The following is a 22,042-nucleotide window of genomic DNA, read 5'->3' on the forward strand; positions in this document are numbered from 1 at the left end:
GATCAAACTCATATTGTGAATTTTTCCATTTAAGCTTCTTGTTAGAAAACAGCAAGTTGTGCAAAAAGTGCTGAAACATTGAACAGTTGGACATGTGTATTCAGTAGTTTAGAGGTCACATTAAGTTCACCTGGAAAAGTTAGCATGTATTTTAAAATCAACCTGAAGTGTCACCCAAAAGCCAAATATACCTTACTTTTTTGAGTAATGTATACTCTAGGATTGGGGACATATATAGCAGAATGTGCCTCAGATGCGGGGGATATATACCAGGAAGGGGCCCAGGACAGGGGACATGAGCACAAAAATGGTGGACGTTACCGCTATGTGTCAGCAGATCCCCCCCCCCCACCTATAACATTGCGTCATGACATTGTTTCCTTTTAATTTGTTGTTTTCCGCCTTTAAAAACCTTGGTACATCTCTTGATCCGCTGCATCTTCTGGTCCGACGTATACGGTTGTTAAATACAATGAACTGTATAGGGAAAATTGTCTGCAAGGGAACAACCACTGTAAAAGTGGCACATGGTGTTATATTGGGAAAAGCTGCTTGTTAAAGGTGTGAAGCTATTTTGCATGTAATCTTGTTTGGTTTTTTACAGACAGCAGAAAGTTTTAGTAAGGTTGCTAATTAATGTATTTTGAATTGCGGGTTGATTCGTTTGGTCTACTACATAACCTACACCAATCCAATTACGGTAGATCATGTTCTCTCAGGCAGCCTTATTCATGTTCCTTGATATACAGTATATCACAAGTGAAGTCTCCTCACATTTTTGTAATTTTTTTTTTTATATCTTTTAATGGGACAACAATCCAGGGGTTGTCTTTTCAAAATAACCATATGATTGCTGCCAGCATTGCACTAGACGTCATACGCTGCACACTGCAGAACACTGGTAGGCATGGTGGTGATCCCAGAAGGAAGTGTCTTCTAAAGATGATGGACAAGAAAGCAAACTGTTTGCAGGCTGAAGACAAGAAGACTAAGGGCATGTCTTTCTGGGACCATAGCCTATGGTCTGATGAGACCAAAGTAAACTTATTTGGTTCAGATGTGTGTGTGTGTGTGTGTGTGTGTGTGTGTGTGAGCAACCAGGTGAGGCATAGAAAGACAAGTGTGTCTTGCCCACAGTCAGGCATATTGGTGGGAGTGTGTCATGGTTTGGGGCTGCTTGAGTGCTGCCGGCTGTGGGGGAGCTACAGCTCATTGAGGGAAACATGAATGCCAATATGTAATGTGACATACTGAAGCAGAGCATGAATCTCTCTTCGGAAACTGGACTGTAGAGCTGCAGGACTGGCCAAGCACGTCTCCAGATCTAAACTCTTGATCATCTGTGGGACATCCTCAAACGTAAGGTGAAGGAGCGCAAGGTCTTGAACATTCACCAGCTCCGTGATGTTCTCATAGTGGATGGAAGAGGATTCCAGTGGCTCATGTGCAGCACTAGTGAACTCCATGCCTAAGAAAACTAATGCAGTGCTTGAAAATAATGGTGGCCTCCAAAATAATGACACTTTAGACACAAAATGGCCATTTTCACTTAGGGGTTGTTTTGCCAAATTTTCAACACTAATGTTCAGATACGATGTTAAAGAAGGCAATTAAGTAATTTTCTTAAGGTTAATATGAAATCCAAAATGAAAGGAAAAGTATGATATTGCATACACAAAAATAGCCATTTTTATATTTGCAATACAGGGGTATACTCACTTTTGTTACCAGCGGTCTAGATATTACTGTCTTTTGAGTTATAGGGCACACCAAACTTACACTGTTATACAAGCTGTACACTGACTACTTTACATTATATCAGTGTCAGATCTTTAGTATTAGGGCTAGGACACACAGAATAAAACGGACAGAGTGGAATATGTTAAAAATAAATCGCATTCCTCCCAGACCGATGTTACTCTTTACTCTTTGGGGCCGCTCCCATCTGCGATTTTTCTCAGCCCTAATTGGACCGAGAAAACCGTCGCAGCATGCTGCGGGTGGAATCTGATCCATTTTCACTCACTCCCATACAAGTCTATGGATGCAAGTGAAACATCACACTGCACTCTGACACTGTGAGTTCAGTGCCATAATCGCATCAGCTGGCAATGGAGAAGATAGGGAGATGAATCCCTCCCTCTCCTCCACAGCTGTGCTCCAATCGCAGGATCGGATCACAGTGGCATGACATTCGACTTACACACGCAGCACAGTGGGAGCTAGCATATCGCATCCCATGCACTCGCATCGGATGCCATACACTCGTGTGGCCTCAACCTTATCCGATGAAAAGATATTTACATGTGATGGAAATTCTTCTGGTTGCTGTAGGTTTTGTTATGCGTTGATGTACAGGAAGACGGGAGGGGAATGTTTCATTGGAATGTTTCCTGTAATGACTTTCCATATTGATTATAGTTTTGACCAGTAATAATTAACTGTTACATGAAATGGCATTCATAATGCCAACTAGTTATCTGAAAGTTCCACCACTAATCTTAGAAAATCAATAAAGGCAGATAGTTGAATTTGTTTGCTGTGACACTGTACCACATAGCACCTTATTTAGCTTTTTTTTTAATCTCTTGTACAACTTGAGCTTTGCATTTGCTTTGCCAATATTAACTTTTTTTGTTCCTTTTAGGATGGCCAGAGGGACATTTTTATTGATGGAGTGGTTTCCAGAAATAGAGCTTTGAATGGTGATATTGTGGTTGTGAAACTGCTTCCACGTGACCAATGGAAGGTTAGTAGTGAAATTCGTTAGGATACTTAACTATGAGGCTACATTCCCACAATGAGTTGTAGGTGAGTTTTTGATGCTGTGTATTTTTGCTGCACAAGGAAAGGTGTCTTAAAGCTCTCGCAAGGTGGATGGGATTTATAGATTATTATTTTTTTTTTTTTCGTGTGTTTTTATTCCGTGATAACGGTCACAGCACACTGGTAATGGACTGGCATGTGCAAAACACCACGACAAACAAGGGGTACATCAGGGACACTGTAACAGAAGGCCCTAGGACTAGTGAGAGAAAACAGACACCTCTACTTATCTGCTGCTGTACCCTGCACTCCTAGCCAGTCCCTATACAGTTACTCACCTGTCGCTGAGCAGGAACCTGAAGCCCTGAAAAGACCCTACAACAATCCCTGGCTAGAGAGTGGACAGGTGATGGATGCTAACACCACCACTGCACAACAACTTCAAGGTGGTTTCAGCAGCCCCTTCCACCTCTAAGCCCAGCATCCACATGGCAAAGAGAATGACTGACACTTTACGCTGGTAGCAGAGAGTATATAAAGGGATCGGGAGTGGTCCCAAACCGAAACACAAGAGCTGGGAATTAACCTGCTTGCTGTAAATTAATACGTACTGACATTAATCCTATGACTGCCAAAAGAAAGAAACACTTATTGAGTCAAGAATGGCTAAGTTCACACAGGGCATCTTTTGCTGCATTTTTGGTGCATTTTTGAGGACCCAAAGATGCACCAAAATCAATGTATTTCCTTTTCACAGCAAAGTCTAAAATTTTGATTTTTGCTGTCCACACTGGGCATCTTTTGTTGGCTGCATCTTGATTTCATTTTTGAAGATGCACCCAAGATACAGCATGTCAATTCTTTTTGCATCTTTGAGCCCTTCCAGTCAATAAATTTGACTTAAAAAAACAAAACCCGCATTGGGCAAAATACGTCAAAAACGCATTGTGTTTTTTGATGCGTTTTTGCCAAGGTGCGTGTTTGGTGTGTTTTTTGGGACAAACCTGCTGCATCTTTGTGGTAAACAAAAAAAAAAAAAATGCGTGTGCATATACCCTATGTCCGTACGCTGCATTCTTGATTTGACAGAAAAAAATGCACCCTCTGGCAGACTTGACAACTGTTAACACTATGATTAACAAAAAAAATGGTAAAAACTGATGTGTTTTCTATGCGTTTTCTAAAGGTGAAATAAAATGATAGGATAGGATAATTGATAGCTAGGATAGAAGAAATAGAAAGAATAGATAGAATATAATAGCTTGATAGAGGGATAGCTAGTTTGGGCAGCTGTTTTTTAAATTTTTTTTGGTAAGAAAATAAAGTGGGGTGCCCTTCGTTTTTAATATCCAGCATGAGCAGCAGCTGCGCGCTGCAAACCTCAGCTGTCTGCTGTACCTAGACTGGTTCTAAAAAAAAAAAAAGATCCAACACTTTTTTATTTTTTTTTTTTTTTATATTTTAACAAGACGTTGGGTCCCCCCATTTTTTCTGAAAACCAGCCAAGGTGCAGCAGTCAATTGGGGGCTAATATTATTAGGGTGAGAAGGCCCATCGTTATTTGGCCCTTTCCAGCCTAACAATAGCAGCCTGCACCTGCCCTAGAAGTGGCGCATCCATAAGATGCGCCAAATCTGCCGAACCCAGCTCTTTGTTACACTGGTGTGGTGGCAATTGGGGTAATAAGGTGTTAATGGCAGCCCACAGCAGCCACTAAGGCCTAGATTAGTGATGGCAGTCATCGGAGACCCTTCCCCCATCACTAATCTGATTTGGAATAAAATACGAAAAACACCTTCTTTCACCACTTTATTAACCCCTAAACACCCCTGCAGGTCTGATGTAATCCACACGAGGTCCCACGGCGATTCAGCTCTGCTACATCCCTGTCCTGTCACAGCAGAACTGTAGAGCATGACTGCCCGCTGACAGCAGACAGCCGCGCAATGAGAATGAACTCTGGTGAACTTCTGACGTCAGTGCTGCGACACAGGCAGTAGTGCGGGATCCGCAGTTCTGACGTCAGAGGTTCACCAGAGTTCATTCTCAGCGCGCGGCTCTGGCTGTGTCGCGGCTGATTTGCGGTCACAGGTAAAGGACTCCAGCTGCGGCTGGAAATCGCCTGAGTGACGACACCACTGATCGCGCTGGTCACTTCAGTCACTCGGGTAATTTGCTGTCACAGGTGGAGGACTCCAGCTGTGACAGCGGCTAACCTGAGTGATGTCACCGCTAACCTGAGCGACTCATTTGCTGCGTGGAGCTCACAGTGATTACGTCGAACTTCGAGGTGTGTTTGGGGGGTAATAAAGTGGTGAAAGAGGGTGGCTTTTTTTATCTTATTTCAAATAAAGGATTTTTCGCTGTTCGTGTTTATTTACTTTTAATTTTACAAATTGGTGATGAGTGGGTGTCTCATAGACTCCTGCCATCACTAAGCTAGGGCTTAGTGGCAGCTGTAGGCTGCCATTAACTCTTTATTACCCCGATTGCGCCGCACCAGGGCAACTGTGATGAGCCTGGTAATGTCCCAGACTGTCGCATCTAATGGATGCGGCAATTCTGGACAGCTGCTGGCTGATATTTTTAGGCTGGGGGGCTCCAATAACTTGGGTCTCCCCAGTCTGAGAATACCAGCCCCCAGCTGTGAGGCTTGATCTTGACTGGGTATCAAAATTGGGGGTGGTACCGCACTTTCTTTCTTTCTTTCTTTCTTTTTTTTTTAAATTTTTGTATGTACGATATAGACTTGCCCACTGGCGACTGTGATTGGTTGCAGTCTGACAGTCGTTACTCAGCGTGGGGGCGTGTCTGACCGCAACCAATCATAGGTGTCTTTTGGAAGCAGTGAATGAGATGAGCCTAATGAGCGAGTGAAGTGAATATGAGAGAAGCATAACAAGCGGCCGGCACTTTCAGAACCAGGAGAGGCCGTTGGAGCAGTGTGACAGCTGCACTGTGCCTGTGATCTGTGAGTATGAAGCTGAGAGACAGAATGGAGAAAAGTTGGTGACCTGCGTTTTTGATGACACATACCTCATTAATTTCGATAGGTGGAAAATGTTCACAAAATGCAATAATAACCGTAGGACTCCCCAGGCTGAGAATACCAGCCCCCAGCTGTCGGGCTTTAAAATGGCTGAGTATCAAAATTAGAGGTGAAAGAAGCACATGCCTTTTTTTAAATTTTTTTTAATTTTTTTTTTTTTTATTTATTTATTTTTTTTATTTAAATGAAAGAAGAAAAAAAACTCAAGTGGTTCCTCCTATTTTGATACACAGCCAAGATTGGAGCACGACTGGGGCTTTCTTTCTCTTGGGTGTCAAAATACAGGGGAACTTTACGCCAATTGTATTTATTTTCATACGACGATTCTACTGAAAACTGTATGTGCGTTATGTTTGGACGTATCCATAGCCTGGTCAAATCAGAAGAACCCAGGCAGATCCGGCTAACAATTATAACTATACAGCGTGTCCTTATTTACTTCACACTACATTGTCCCTCATCCTACTTGAAGGGACGGGACATGAGAATTCATAAACGTCTGCCGATGTTAGCATGTCACAATACCTGGCATTGCATGAAAGGAGAGAATACAATAGTGTTCTATCAATGAGCATTCAATAGATGACTATAGGACATATTTTGATCGGATGTCTTACAATGACTTCTTGTAGTCATAGCATTGCTGTTAGGGGATGTGAGCCACCAGTCTTCCTTTTCCCGATCTTTTTTTTTTTTTTTTTTTTTTTTTAATAACTTTGCTTTTTCTTGCAAAAAGAATTGAGCCCACCATAGAGTATCACTAGTAACCATAGCCATCCATATATAATGTGGCAGATTGAGACAGCTATAGTGACTGTTGCACTTAATCACTGGCCACAGCACTAAATTGCCTATCACTTCTGTAGCCGAGCAGAGATTGGCTGCAGCAGTCACATGTCTATACAACCATTGCCGTATGTACGGAGTACAGATCATTCAACTTAGGGCTCTTTTCCACTTGTGTGCAGCTTGGGATGAGAGTATCGGAAGTGATATGCTAATGACCCTCTGCTGCGGGTGTCATCCGAGGGTCATGCGACTGATGTGCTCTTGCGATCGTATCACAGCCTTGGAGAAGATGGGAGGAGCACTTTCTCCCATCTCCTGTGTCTGTCTCTGCGTATATCGCACTGCAGTCACATAACATGCAAATGCAGTGCAATTTTTCACATGCTCCCATAGACTCGTATGGAGGTGCGTGAGCCGAGACTCATTACAAAGCGCAGCATGCTGTGATTGCACAGAGCACAATTCGTGTTGAGAAATAAAAGGAAAGAGGACACTGCCCCATTGATAACACTGGTGTGAGTGGAATATGATTTTTATCGGATCGCACCAGAAAATCGCAAGTGGAAAAGAGTCCTTAAAGGGGTTGTCTGGGGTATAAGTTTGCAGTCATTGTATGTGCATACAGACTGACAAATCAGGACATTGTGCGATGCACAGACTGTGCAGGAATCCCCTGAAATCTGTGTTGGTGGGACGTCACGTGACCGCACCTTTTTGTGATTTGAATACTTGCGGTCATTTGTTTGCTAAATACATGGGGTTTATTTCACATCTCTTCTATTGAGGGAAGCTGCGAGTCTAGTCGGCACGTGACCACCCACTCTTAATATAGTGACGGACTCTTAATTTCAGCCCTGACACTCCCTTTAAAACTGCCTCAAAATGCAATATTTTAGTGACTAGCACTTCCTGGCTTTTGTAACCACATTCAATAATCTCCAACCAGGTAGCATGGGACGTTAGTGCCCGCGCAGATGTGGCTTTCTCCGAATCTTGATGGCAGTGTGGTACTGCATGTGCTGTACTGCTCTGGTAATGATGAGTGTTTCTTGGGCACCAGGTAGGCATGGCTTGTATGTCTTGACAATGTGATGGGACTGTGAAGGAGCTCCACTCCTTAAAGATTAATCCTCAAATCACAATTTGGTCTTATAACATATGCCCATTTATTAATTGGTGCCAATATGATACATGGTTAAATCTTCCCGATTGAAGTAATTTTAATTTCCCCTCAGCCCCCTCCAGAGATGCCCCTCCAGTTGCCTTGAGTAAATGCTGCTGTAGTTCCACTCCTTGTACATGTGGAGTGGATGTAGTCTTCGCTGCCTTCCAGCGTTAATTTGTTGTGCCTCCAGTGTATTTTACCTGTTGGAGTAGACTGAATACTAGTCGACCAGACCAACTTATTATACATCAATGTAGCCACGTGTTCTTACATAATTGGTCTCTTAGCTTTTTTTTTCCTGGAGAGCTCAACCGTCCTTTTCTTAATCTATGCTGTGCCTCCACAATGAAACTTAAAAGGAATCTCTCAGCAAGTTGTTTTTTGTTTTTTTTTTTTTTTTTTTGTACCTTATCTGAGAGCAGCATAATGTAAGCATAGAGACCCTGAATCCAACAATGTATCCCTTAATTTACTGGATGCAGCAGTTCTGACAGCGTTTTAGATATAGCATGTAGCAGCGCGGACAAAGCTGCCCCCACTTACACCAGCCTTCCATATACAATGTCTATAGACTGTGAACTGCAAATCCCTGAAGGGTCTGCACTGGTCTACCTGACCTAGTCAGGCAATGATAATCTCCTGAAGCTAAAACAAACATTACAAGTAAACAGCAGCATACAGTGTGATGAGGGAAACCTCATTAACATCTGTGTTTCATCCCAAGCATGCAGTCTTCAGATTACATAACAAAAACCTACTGATTTTTAGATTCCCTTTTAAAGTGAACCTGTCATGTCGGGGTAAACAGGATTAATCTGCAGGTTAAAGGTCTGTACGCACTTCGAAATTTGCTTCACAAATCACTGATGTGTGCACAGACCCATTGATTATAATGGGTCTGCATTTGTGTGCGATTCTGGAACATATAAAAACTAGCACATAAGTACCAGAATCACTGATGTGTGAAACAGGCCTAAGAGGACCAGTCCTTCAGTATTGAGACTGGATGCGCACAGGGGCAGATGAAGAGAAATAAGGACCAGGGTACAAATGGTTGAGCTTGCTTTGTGAAAAATGTGATTTGTTGAAATAATCCTTTAATGTAGAAAATTAATAAATCTTAAAATCCTGTTCAAATGCAAAAAAATCCAATCATCACATTGTATGTCCCTGAAGTTTTATCAATAATGTCAGCTAGCAGAGAGTGATGGAAAATACACTTGTGTGAACATTGAGCACAGTGCTTTCCTTAAAAAAAAAAAAAACGCACTCAAACCAATGTTATTAAATAGGCTAGTGCAGGTTAATTTTTTTTTTTTTTTTTTGAACGAAGCTGCCCATGAAAGTTGCAGCATGCACTCATTTCTTCAGTGTCTGATACTTGCTCATTCAAGTCTATGGGTGTGCAAAAAAATGAAAAATTCTCCAATTCACTGAAGAGATGTAGCCCAGAAGTGCAGCGCTATTGATGCCAGTTATTGTTTCTACACTTGTGTACTATATAATGTATCTTCAGTGGTTATTTAGGCTGCGCACTCTGGCTGGCAGGACCTGTGGACTCGGGTCCTCGGACCCTGATGACATTAGTTCCTTCTACATTTGTGTTGCCACCTGCGATTGGGCAAGGTATGTGAAAACTATTGAATAATGTCCACTTGGACTTAACTTTAGTTAACTCATTAGGTGCTTTTGAAGTGTTCTGTAGTCCCGGAACCTCGCGTGCTCTTCAAATTGTGCCTACAAACTATACTAGCAAAAAAAAACTAAATGGCTTTTCTTCCCTTGTGTGTCCAGACAGTGCCCTATAGGGTATTGATGGGTTCAGGAGAAATTGCCTTACATAGTGTTTTTGTGTGTGTATGTGGTCCATTTTCTTCTACTAACACTTGTGAAAATGAAAAATTTAGGGCTACAGCAACAATGTAGGGGGTGGGAAAACCTTTTTTTTTTTCCCTTCACATCTGTGTCATCAGTGTAAGGTCCTTGTGTCCATTTTACCATCAGTGTATGGTGCTTGTTTCCGTTTTACAATCAGTGTACGGTCCGTGTGTCTGTATTACCATCAGTATGTAATCAGTGTAAGGTCTGTGTGCCTGTTTTACTGTCAGTGTCATCAGTGTACGCTCCCTGTGTCCGTTTTATCGTCAGTGTGTCCTCAGTGTACAGTCAGTGTCTGTATTACCATCAGTGTATGGTCCGTGTGTCTGTATTACCATCAGTATGTAATCAGTGTAAGGTCCGTGTGCCTGTTTTACTGTCAGTGTCATCAGTGTACGCTCCCTGTGTCCGTTTTATCGTCAGTGTGTCCTCAGTGTACAGTCAGTGTCTGTATTACCATCAGTGTATGGTCCGTGTGTCTGTATTACCATCAGTGTATGGTCCGTGTGTCCGTTTTTACCATCAGTGTGCAGTCCATGTCCATTTGTGCCATACGTGTGTAGTCAGTGTTTTTCACAGATGGATTAAAAAATAGACAAAGCTTTTCCAATACTTTGTAAATATGCACAGCATAGAGGCCATCCATGTGCTGTGATGGTGTGAAGGCGTTAATATCATGATCAGTGTTACCATTTATATGGGTAATTTCCCTTGATAATGTCACCACTCTGTGTTGTGTAAATCCTCTTGGTAAAACAAATTCTTATGCATAGACTTCCAGCATACTACAACTTATTTGACTGTTCTTTATCTTCTCACAAATGCTTGCTAATGCTTCCTGCCAGGATATGTGGTGTTGCCCTAAAGGATTTGTGAAGAGTAATGGTGACCGCACACATCTCTTCTCTGGAGTCCCACTGATATGTCATTTTAAGGCAATCATGTGTTTTTTCCCATGGGCTGTTCCCCGTGTATACTAGATAAGAGTGGTCACCACACCTTCCTGGGACAAAGGAAAGGCAGGGACAAGAGATGATTTCCTTCAAAGGGACAGACTGTCTCCAAACTTTTTTCTTTCCCTAGCTTTTGATTGGAAAGTCCCTTAAGTCTCATTGAATTGTCTTATTGCCCAGGATCATGAAGTTGCGTTTCTCGTCATGACTATTAAGCCCCCGTCACATTTAGCGACTTACCAGCGATCCCTACAACGATGCGTCCTGATAAGGATCGCTGGAAGGTCGCTGGTGAGATGTCACAGTCAGACCTTATCAACCACTCAGTAACGATACAGGTCGCAGTAGCGACCTGTATAACGAGCTCTGCTGTCATTGGGACCCTGTCACACAGTGTCAAACATAGCGATGTGTCCTGGCCAGCAGGACATCGCCTTTGAAGAAAATGGTCCAGGACATTCAGCAACGACCGGCAACCTCACAGCAGGGGCCAGGTCGTTGCTGGATGTCACGCATAACGAGATCGCTAGCGAGATCGCTGTTGCGTCACGAAAACCGTGACTCGGCTTCGATGTCGCTAGCGATGTCACTTAGTGAGACGTGGCCTTTACATATATACTTTAATTTTCAGTGCACGCTTATTGTCCCAGTTAACGTACAAAAGGCCTCAGGAGTTCCCCCTTTTCTTGTCTTGAAATCCTTAATTTATTCCACTATGTAGCGATGTACGCAGTAAGAAACGATGATGCAAGAGAGCTCTTGAGCAAGGATGTTGCCGTGTAAATCCACCCTTGTCGTACCTCGTATATCATCCAAAAATCTTAATCCCTCATCCTCCTGATCGTATTTCCTTTTATTATAATACTTCTCCAAAATGTTGTCATCCAGTGTTCTAGTAATATAGTTTCCCAGTCTGCGCTTGTTTTATTATGTGGGGCTCATAATGCTCTTATCTGTGATTTATTGAAATTTCACTAAATGTTGTACGTTGCCCTTGAGATTCTTGGGTGTAGAATTTCACTAGTTCTTCCTTTGAGGTAATATCTCTGTTGCTACCCCCAGTTTATCTGGTCACTCAGCAGGTGCCACGTTTAAAGTTACAGCATGCAAGCCAATCTATTAGCAGGTTTCTCTCTATGCCAACTCCGGCTGGGTGTAAAACATTTTCTGGAGGTCTAATGCTTTCATTCTACTTGTGATAATGGACATATTGTGAATGCTAGAGGTGAGACCTATGGATGTTTGGGTTCGGTCGGAAAAAAACAAAAAACAAAAAACAATGAAAAGAATAAAAAAAAATTTTGGTTTGGAACCTGAACATGATCCCAAATGCTGAACCCCATGTAAGTCAATGGAGACCCAAACTTGTCTGTTGTAACATTACTGTAAAATAATCATAGTAAGGGCTAGGGGGCTGCAAAAAAAAAAAAAAAAAACCCCGAAAAGAATAAAATAAAACTTTGGTTTGGAACCTGAACTTGATCCCAAATGCTGAACCCCATGTAAGTCAATGGAGACCCAAACTTGTCTGTTGTAACATTACTGTAAAATAATCATAGTAAGGGCTAGGGGGCTGCAAAAAAAACAAAAAAAAACCCCGAAAAGAATAAAATAAAATTTTGGTTTGGAACCTGAACTTGATCCCAAATGCTGAACCCCATGTAAGTCAATGGAGACCCAAACTTGTCTGTTGTAACATTACTGTAAAATAATCATAGTAAGGGCTAGGGGGCTGCAAAAAAAACAAAAAAAAACCCCGAAAAGAATAAAATAAAATTTTGGTTTGGAACCTGAACTTGATCCCAAATGCTGAACCCCATGTAAGTCAATGGAGACCCAAACTTGTCTGTTGTAACATTACTGTAAAATAATCATAGTAAGGGCTAGGGGGCTGCAAAAAACCCCCAAAAAAACCCCGAAAAGAATAAAATAAAATTTTGGTTTGGAACCTGAACTTGATCCCAAATGCTGAACCCCATGTAAGTCAATGGAGACCCAAACTTGTCTGTTGTAACATTACTGTAATATAATCATAGTAAGGGCTAGGGGGCTGCAAAAAAACCCAAAAAAACCCGAAAAGAATAAAATAAAATTTTGGTTTGGAACCTGAACTTGATCCCAAATGCTGAACCCCATGTAAGTCAATGGAGACCCAAACTTGTCTGTTGTAACATTACTGTAAAATAATCATAGTAAGGGCTAGGGGGCTGCAAAAAAACCAAAAAAAAACCGAAAAGAATAAAATAAAATTTTGGTTTGGAACCTGAACTTGATCCCAAATGCTGAACCCCATGTAAGTCAATGGAGACCCAAACTTGTCTGTTGTAACATTACTGTAAAATAATCATAGTAAGGGCTAGGGGGCTCCAAAAAAAGGAAACACCAGAAGGCAATTGCCCTGCAAACAAATGTGTATAGGGAATAAATTCAAGTGGGCATTTTTGAAAACTAAAACAAACAACTTTTTTTTTTTTTAAATTATTTTAATAAATGCCTAAAAAGAACAGCATGGGCTCCACCTTATTTTTTTTTATAACCAGCAAAGGTAAAGCAGACACCTGGGGGCTGGTTTTATCATGGTGAGGAGGCGCATGCTTATTTGACCCCTCCCAGCCTGAAAATAGCAGCCCACTGCTGCCGTTAAGCTCTTCTGACTGCCCTGGTATGGTGGTAAACTGGTTAACACTTTTGGGGTTAATGTCAGCTGGGAATTGGCAGCCGGAATCAAGCCCAGGGGTTAAGTGGGCAGGTATCACACAACCCCATTACAAACATAGCAAGCATACTTTACAAAAAAAAAGAAATATTTTTTTTTTTTTTTTAAACACATGCCTTCGTTAACCAATTTATTAAATAAAATCCTTTACGTTCTGACATAAAACAGAGTAATGTCCCACAGCGTCCATCGAATCCTGTGGAGCTGCATTTGGGCGACTTTCTCAGAATGCAGCTGCATACGTAGCAGCAGCCCAGAATATCTCATTCTGCTGTTAATAACTCACCTGCCCTCTCCCGGCCTGCCCGGTAGTAACCTAGTTTCGCCCACCCGCTCACTCTCTCGTCCATCCTCCTACTCTCTCGCTCGCCTCCATCTGAGTTATATATGGCCAGATGTAGCAGAGCAGAGACGTTGCATCAGTCTTTGCTCTGTGATTGGATCCCCATGATCACATTTTGGTGGTCCCAATCATGTTGTAGAGAGAGCACTCTCTCCCACCCATTAAATGCTGTGATTTCTATTGATCACAGCACTTACGGGATTAAACTATCAGGGCGATGCAGGGACCATCTCAGGAGCTTGGTTATAATCTGTGCTGGGCTCTTGGCGGCAATTGCATGGGCACAGCTGATACAGGTGAAATACCACTCGATGCATGTTTGAAAGCCTCATTCTAGCTCACATAGATTCTTACATTGAGCGCTTGTGACTAGTGATGGGTGGACCCGCATATGCCCAGGATCTGTGTATCCAACAAAGTGTGCGTGTGTGTGTAATATATATATATATGTATATGTATGTGTATATGTATATGTGTGTGTGTGTATGTGTGTGTGTGTATATATATATATATATATATATATATATATATATATATATATATATATATATATATATATATATATATATATATATATATATATATATATATATATATATATATAATAATATATGTATGTATGTGTGTGTATATATGTATATGTATATATATATGTATATATATATATATATATATATATATATATATATATATATATATATATGTATGTATGTATGTGTGTGTATATATGTATATGTATATATATATGTATATATATATATATATATATATATATATATATATATATATATATATATATGTGTATGTGTATGTGTATATATATATATATGTATGTATGTATGTATGTATGTATGTATGTATGTATGTATGTATGTATATGTATATGTGTGTGTGTGTTTAAGTTTGTGGACCAGATTCCGGCACTTTAAAATGCTGGTTGAAGGGATAGGGGGATTAGAGCAAGTGTGTTAGGGGTGCTTCACACACAGCGAGCTCACTGCCGAGATCGCTGCTGAGTCACGCTTTTTGTGACGCAGCAGTGACCTCATTAGCGATCTCGCTGTGTGTGACAATGAGCAGCGATCTGGCCCCTGCTGCGAGATCGCTGCTCGTTACACACATCCCTGGTTCGTTTTCTTCAAAGGCGCTCTCCTGCTGTGACACACAGATCGCTGTGTGTGACAGCGAGAGAGCGACAAATGAAGGGAGCAGGAGCCGGCGTCTGACAGCTGAGGTAAGCTTGTAACCAAGATAAACATCGGGTAACCAAGGTGGTTACCCGATATTTACCTTAGTTACCAGCCTCTGCAGCTCTCACGCTGCCTGTGCTGCCGGCTCCGGCTCGCTGCACATGTAGCTGCTGTACACATCGGGTTAATTAACCCGATGTGTACAGCAGCTAGGAGAGCAAGGAGCCAGCGCTAAGCAGTGTGCGCGGCTCCCTGCTCTCTGCACATGTAGCTGCATTACACATCGGGTTAATTAATCCGATGTGTACTGTAGCTAGGAGAGCAAGGAGCCAGCGCTCAGTGTGCGCGGCTCCCTGCTCCCTGCACACACAGCGGTGTGCGCTGGTAACTAATGTAAACATCGGGTAACCATACCCGATGTTTACCTTAGTTACCAGTCTCCGCAGCTTCCAGACGGCGGCTCCGTGCAAGCGCAGCGTCGCTTGCACGTCGCTGCTGGCTGGGTGCTGTTCACTGGTCGCTGGTGAGATCTGCCTGTTTGACAGCTCACCAGCGACCATGTAGCGATGCAGCAGCGATCCTGACCAGGTCAGATCGCTGGTCGGATCGCTGCTGCATCGCTAAGTGTGAAGGTACCCTTAAACCTAGCTGTCATTAGCCCTTTATTACACAGATTGCCACCGCCCCAGGACAGTCAGGATGAGCTGGTTAAAGTTCTGATTCTAATAATGTGCCAATCCTGGGTGTCTGCAGGGTGTTTTGTTTTGTTTTTTTTTTTTTTTAATTTTGTTTTATTTGGCTAGGGGGGCCCAATAACCATTGATCTCTCCAGCCTGAGAATACCAGCCCACAGTTGTCAACTTTATCATGGCTGGGTATCAATATTGGGGGGGGACTGCATGCTGTTTTTTTTTAAATAAAAAAAGCCGCATATGGTCCCTCCTACTTTAATACCTAGCCAAGATAAACTGTAGCCGTGTGCTATCTGTGCTGGGTATCATAATATGGGGGGATCCTACGCCAATATTTTTTATAGTATGGAGATGCACACATCTGTGACTGAAGCAGCCAGACACACTGTCACACAGGGTGGGGCGCGTCTTACTGCAACCAATCAGATAAAGGGACTGCCGGTGGACAGGGGAAGCTGTGAATATGTATGAGGGTTAATGACTGGCCCCGGAAGTAGCGTTACAACCGTGCGGGAGACTGGGAGAGTTTAACGTGCCTGCTTTTCCCCTTTTTTGTCCAGACACACACACACACACACACACACACACACACACACACACCAACCACACTTTAATTATCAGAGTTTCTGGATCTTTACCCGGAGTTCCTTGAGAACTCCGTGTCTGGGGTCGGTGCTCGGGTACTTTTGAACCCACATGGATCAGGACTTTTACAGTCTGTGCCTACCCATCAGTACTTGTGATCATCACTTCTGACTTCCGCAATCAGCCTTTGTGTTCTCAAGATGGCGCTGCGTGACCCGAGCGATGTGATAAAAGATGAAGACGGCAGCTGGTGAGTATATTAGGGCAGGAACGTTGGACTAATAGCACCATTCCAGTGCTGAAAAAAATCCCCAAAAAGCTACTGGAGTGATTATTTAAATGAACAATCCCTTCAAGAGAAATATAGTTATAGTATAGGAAAGGAAATCTAAATTCACATTTTCAGTAGTGACAAATAAGGCCATGAAGACTATAGCGTAAAGTCATCAAAACTAGTGTGTGATCCAGAGGCTGCTAGTGGATGCGAAAAATGTATTGAGGCGTACACTGTTTAATTATGCTAATCTTGCCTATAATCTAAGGTCAGATTCAATCCACTCAGTTTTATAGCCCTTTCCACCAGCTCTGTCTTGAAAGTCACAACATTTTTGCACAACTCCTTTTTGTACAAAATTAAAAAAAAGTAACCAAAGTTTTTTTTTTTTTTAAGTATTTGCCTAGCATTTGTAAACCTTAGGCAGTTTGTCAGTTTGTGTATGAAATGCAAACTATTACCGGTAAGAATAATGTCTAAAATTCCTTTTTTTTTTAGTTTTCAAAGTATAAACTCAGTGTCTCAATTCCCATAACAAAACCTCCCAGTTTTAATGAAGGTTATCATTAATCGCTGCACTTTTCCCCTCTTGTGTAACTTTCCAAATAAACACAAGCTCGGAGTACAGTGCTGTTCTCATGTACGCAATCTTTCTCGGGTCATCAGCCTGATATCTCTGCAAACCAGCTGCACTTTCTGAAGTGAAGTGCTTCGGGAAAGCTTTTTTTTTTTTTTCCCCTAGTTCCCCTCCAGTTATTTATATTGAGTCACCTGTGGGCTATAGCAATCTGATCTGTGGGATTATATGAAGTACATGGAGGATGAGCCTTCCTGTAATGGGCACTGCAATGCATCACCAAAGGAAACCTTTACATTATTGCAGCACACCTATCTTATGTATAACTAGTTCACTCCTTGTTCTTAATGAAAATTTTGCATACTAGTCAAGCGTTTGTTTTTTGTGCAATAAACTTAATTTCTTTATGGACTTACTGAAATATAGAAGTAAGAACATTGATGCATTTTCTTGTTATGATAACCTCAGAATCAGCATTTGTGCACAGTGGATCTATGTAATGTTCACAGTCATGTGTAGGATCAGTACGTCTGTTTTCTTTCCCATCAGTTCAGGGTGTCGAATCTTCGTGTGAAAGTGAAACTTCCCCTGTGTAATCTTCCCTTATTTCCTGTGATGTCATCACTTGATGTCTTTATAAGGCTGATTTTCATTTAAAGGGTTACCTCCCCTTACGAAATACGTCTGTCAACCACTCTCTGGATAGTAGAGTTGAGCAAAAAGATTTGCATGCCTCTGGTGTTTAGCGGCCACTTCGGTATAACTGCAAAGCTCCTACATGCTGGCATCCCCAGTGCCTCTTCTGTTTTGGTAAAATCTGGCGTGATACCATCGTTGTGGTGTGACGCATGCTTGATGTTGTTACCAGGTCAGCAGTTAAGAGCAGTTTTGTTGGCCTCTGGTTCAGAAGCCATGAACTTCCTACTGGACTAGGGTCTTGCAACTCTTCTTGCTCAACTTAGCATGGTAGGGTATGTAGAATTATTGATTCGCAGGCCACTAGGACCCACACCAACCTGGAGAAAAGTGGTCCCAAAGTCTTGTGTGAATCATGATCATTGCTTCTTTTACTTCTATGGGAATGAAGACTTGACTTTTGTGTATAAAGTACTGGTTAATCATACACATCTGCATAATTCACTTTGAAATGCCCTCCACCCATTCTCGGGACTAGTGTAGGTCCCAGCGGTCTGACACCTAGTTAGCCTCTCTAGGCAACAGTGACTCCTCTTCTGATGAGCTGGCAAGTCCGGCTGCTATGGCCATCTGATCCTTGCTCTACACAGAAGAACCATTAATGATGTAATTTTCTTCATATCACTTAATTTCTTTTTCTTGTGTGCAGTCTGTCATTGTGTTCGCTGGATACTGGCAGTTTCACAGCTATTTTTCTGAAAATTGTAACTGTTGAAGTCGGCTCACCCTGTGTGCCCAGCTGGTGTGTGGAATGAAGTCAGTGTAGATTGTTACTATGAAGCAGCTGGAGGAGGATTAATGCCTGTCTTCTGTGACATCACTAACTTCAAGATGGTCCACTTTCTCCATCATGTGAATAAACACATTCCCGCCTCGCCTGTGTGTGCAGGTGCACTCCGATGATCAGCACTTATCTAGTACAGTTGGGTTCATCATGACCTCTAGTGGCCACGGGGAACCTGGTTTTAAACAAATATTACATTTTTTAGCTATTGGAGAAATATAGCAGTAGCCTTTTGGCTTTGCTTTCAATAGAGAAGTGCATGCAAGCTTAAGAACTCCTCTTGTACTTAGATTGCATCTATTTATATCTGTAAAGACTACTAGGCTATTAAATATAGTGTCTGTTTACTAATGTGTGAAACGCAGCTTAAAAAACACCTACGGTGAGAACACTAGCAGAATTGGAGGTTTGCTAGGGTAAGCGTACGGTTAACGTTTTACTTACCTGTATCCCTATATAGTGTAACACTTGGACCTTTCCTACATGACAGGGATTTCATTAGAAGAACAGATTCTGATGAAAAAGCCTTTTTTATAGGGTAGTTTTAGTTTCTGAAATACAGGTGTCATAGGTATTGTGGTAGTAACGTGTGTCTTACAACGGCCTTCTCAATATCTTAATGGCATTTCAAATGGATGTGGGGCGAATGGTGGCCATACAGGCTAGTCACCCTGCTGTAACGGTAGTTTCTCAGTTTTTTTTTTTTTTGTTTTTTTTGACAGCCTGTACATTTTTGTGGCAGAAGTTATTCATTGGGAATAGGTGAAGTTTAGATAGTAGCAATCTTTTTTTTTTTTTAATTTTTTTTTTTTAATTAGTTTCAGTAACAATAAAAATACCTTTGTAATCTTATCTGTTTTATCAAGACCAAAGTCAGCGCAGTTATCTACCAGGAAATTTTAGAGCACTTCATGCTTCCCTCTGCTGCCAAGCTTTTTGGAAATGGAAATTTCATTTTCCAGCAGGACCTGGCACTTGTCCAAACTGCCAAAAGTACCAATACCTGGTTTAATAACCGCTGTATCACTGTGCTTGATTGTCCAGCAAACTCGCCTGACCTAAACCCCATAGAGAATCTATGGTGTATTGTCAAGAGGAAGATGAGACCCCAGTCCAACAATGCAGGCGAGCTGAAGGCTGCCACCAAAGCAACCTGGGTTTCCATAACACTGAGCAGTGCCACAGGCTACCGTATTTTTCGGACTATAAGACGCACCTGACCATAAGACGCACCCTGGTTTTAGAGGAGGAAAATAGGAAAATAAAATTTTAACCAAAAAATATGGTCATGACACACTGTTATGGGGCGAGGATCTGCTGCTGACACTGTTATGGGGGTAATGTCCCGAAATTCTCTACTAAGGTACCCCATTCTGATAAGGATCCTCCTGCCTTGTATATGATCCTGCTCATATACCCCCCATCCTGCTAATATACCCCCCATCCATCCTGCTCATGATATACCCCCATCCATCCTGCTCATGATATGCCCCCATCCATCCTGCTCATGATATGCCCCCATCCATCCTGCTCATGATATGCCCCCATCCATCCTGCTCATGATATGCCCCCATCCATCCTGCTCATGATATGCCCCCATCCATCCTGCTCATGATATGCCCCCATCCATCCTGCTCATGATATGCCCCCATCCATCCTGCTCATGATATGCCCCCATCCATCCTGCTCATGATATGCCCCCATCCATCCTGCTCATGAAATGCCCCCATCCATCCTGCTCATGAAATGCCCCCATCCATCCTGCTCATGAAATGCCCCCATCCATCCTGCTCATGAAATGCCCCCATCCTGGTAAATGGCGTGTATCCTGTGGCACAGGAAAAAAAAAATAAACGTTTATACTTACCCTTCCTCACTCCCTGAAGCACCGATCTCTGGCTCAGCTGCAGCGCCGCTGTGTGGAGCAGTCACCGGTGTCTGCAGCATCGCGTCTTCCTATCTGTGCCAGCGGTAAGCTGATCGATTCTGGTGGATACTAGCGGCGCGCACAGCGATGACGTTATCGCGGTGCGCGCCGCTAGTGTCCAGATCAGCTGACCGCCGGCACAGACAGGAAGACGCGATGCTGCAGGGGGGGCGGCTCCACACACGGTGACTGGTGAGTACACGGATTCACTGCACCCCGCGCTGATAATGATGCACGGGGGGCAGTGAATACAGCCGCACATGATCACTCCAGGCTGTAGTTGCCAGGGGTGATCACGGCCGGCTGCTAATTATGCACGCACCCCCCCCCCCCCCCCGCCCATCACCCCGCCCACCTGTCAGCGCCGGTTTCGCTGAGAGATGATGGGCGGGAGGATGGGCGTGCATATGTAATGAGCGGGCCCACGTGGTCACGGCAGGCTGTTACAGCACCGCGGCACCCTCATTCCCCGCAGCCTTATAGTCAGACCATAAGACGCACCCCCCACTTTCCCCCAACATTTGGGGGGAAAAAAGTGCGTCTTATGGTCCGAAAAATACGGTAATCATCTCCATGCCACACCACATTGATGCAATAATTCATGCAAAAGGAGCCACGACCAAGTATTGAGTGCATTTACTGTGCATGATTTTCAGTAGGCGCCAACACTTCTGGGTTTAAAATAATTTTTTTCAGTTGGTCTTATATAATCTAATTTTCTGAAATTATGATTTTTGGGTTTTCATTGGCTGTAAGCCATAATAAACATTAACAGAAACACTTGAAATAGATCACGGTTTGTAATAACTTTATATGCATTTCCCTTTTTGTATTGAATTACTGAAATCAACTTTTTAATGATATTCTACTTTGAGATCCACGTGTATACTACAAAGTTGCTTATTTTACTATTGATTTATGAAATTAACAGTTACTCTTTAAAGTGAGGACTAAAGCTACTCAAATGTTAACTAAAAAGTTAACTTTTATTATGCTTATTCTGCCTATCCATTAACACTATCAATATTTATAGAGCACTTAAAGGCAATTCATCCATACAAAATGACTGTACACTTGATTTGAACAATCTTTGAAGTAAAAAATCCTACTTTTTACTGTTCAAATCCATTGCTTTTATTGGTCAGAAACCTTTCTTAAGATACTGAGACACTCTGCGCATTCTTGCTGGTGCAGTTCACCTTCCCCAACTACTTGTTTTCTACCTTTCTCTGCCCATTGATCCTGTAAATCCAAAGCTGTCAGTTGAGAAAAAGGGAGCAGATTAATGCTAAACGAGTAAGTGGAAAGGTGCGCAGAACTGCTGAACCCCATCAGTGGTGCATAATTACCTTGTTAACCTAAAGATCAATCTCTGGCAAATGCAGCAACTGATTTGGGTACAATTTTTATCTGGGCTATGTCTCCGTAAAATGTGAGGATGGAATAAAAGTTTTGGCGATCTCCGTGATGCTGTCTGTCATTGCAAGAATCTGGATGCACAAACAGAATTTGATGCAGTTTTATTGTGAATGTGTTTTGAAGTTTTTCCACACCGGCACAAACCGTGACCATATGCCGGGAGGCGAAAAAAAAATGATTAATCATTTCAATATTATATCATACATCATTTTGCCTCATTATATTGTCACTCTGTTCTT

General features: G+C 42.3%; 1 protein-coding gene across 4 annotated transcripts in view; it reads left to right on the forward strand.

The window, feature by feature from the left end:
* DIS3L2 (DIS3 like 3'-5' exoribonuclease 2) overlaps positions 1–22,042 on the forward strand; it is a 571,411-nt gene that overhangs the window by 126,744 nt on the left and 422,625 nt on the right. For 3 of the 4 annotated variants that reach the window (XM_075340408.1, XM_075340407.1, XM_075340409.1), the window contains one exon: positions 2,648–2,749. The exons of the other annotated variant lie outside the window; for it this stretch is intronic. In XM_075340408.1, the coding sequence (XP_075196523.1) occupies positions 2,648–2,749 (102 nt within the window). The remainder of the gene's footprint in view (positions 1–2,647; positions 2,750–22,042) is intronic. 4 annotated transcript variants of the gene reach the window in all.

The sequence above is a fragment of the Anomaloglossus baeobatrachus genome, chromosome 3 (assembly GCF_048569485.1).
Source record: "Anomaloglossus baeobatrachus isolate aAnoBae1 chromosome 3, aAnoBae1.hap1, whole genome shotgun sequence".
Lineage (NCBI taxonomy): Eukaryota > Metazoa > Chordata > Amphibia > Anura > Aromobatidae > Anomaloglossus > Anomaloglossus baeobatrachus.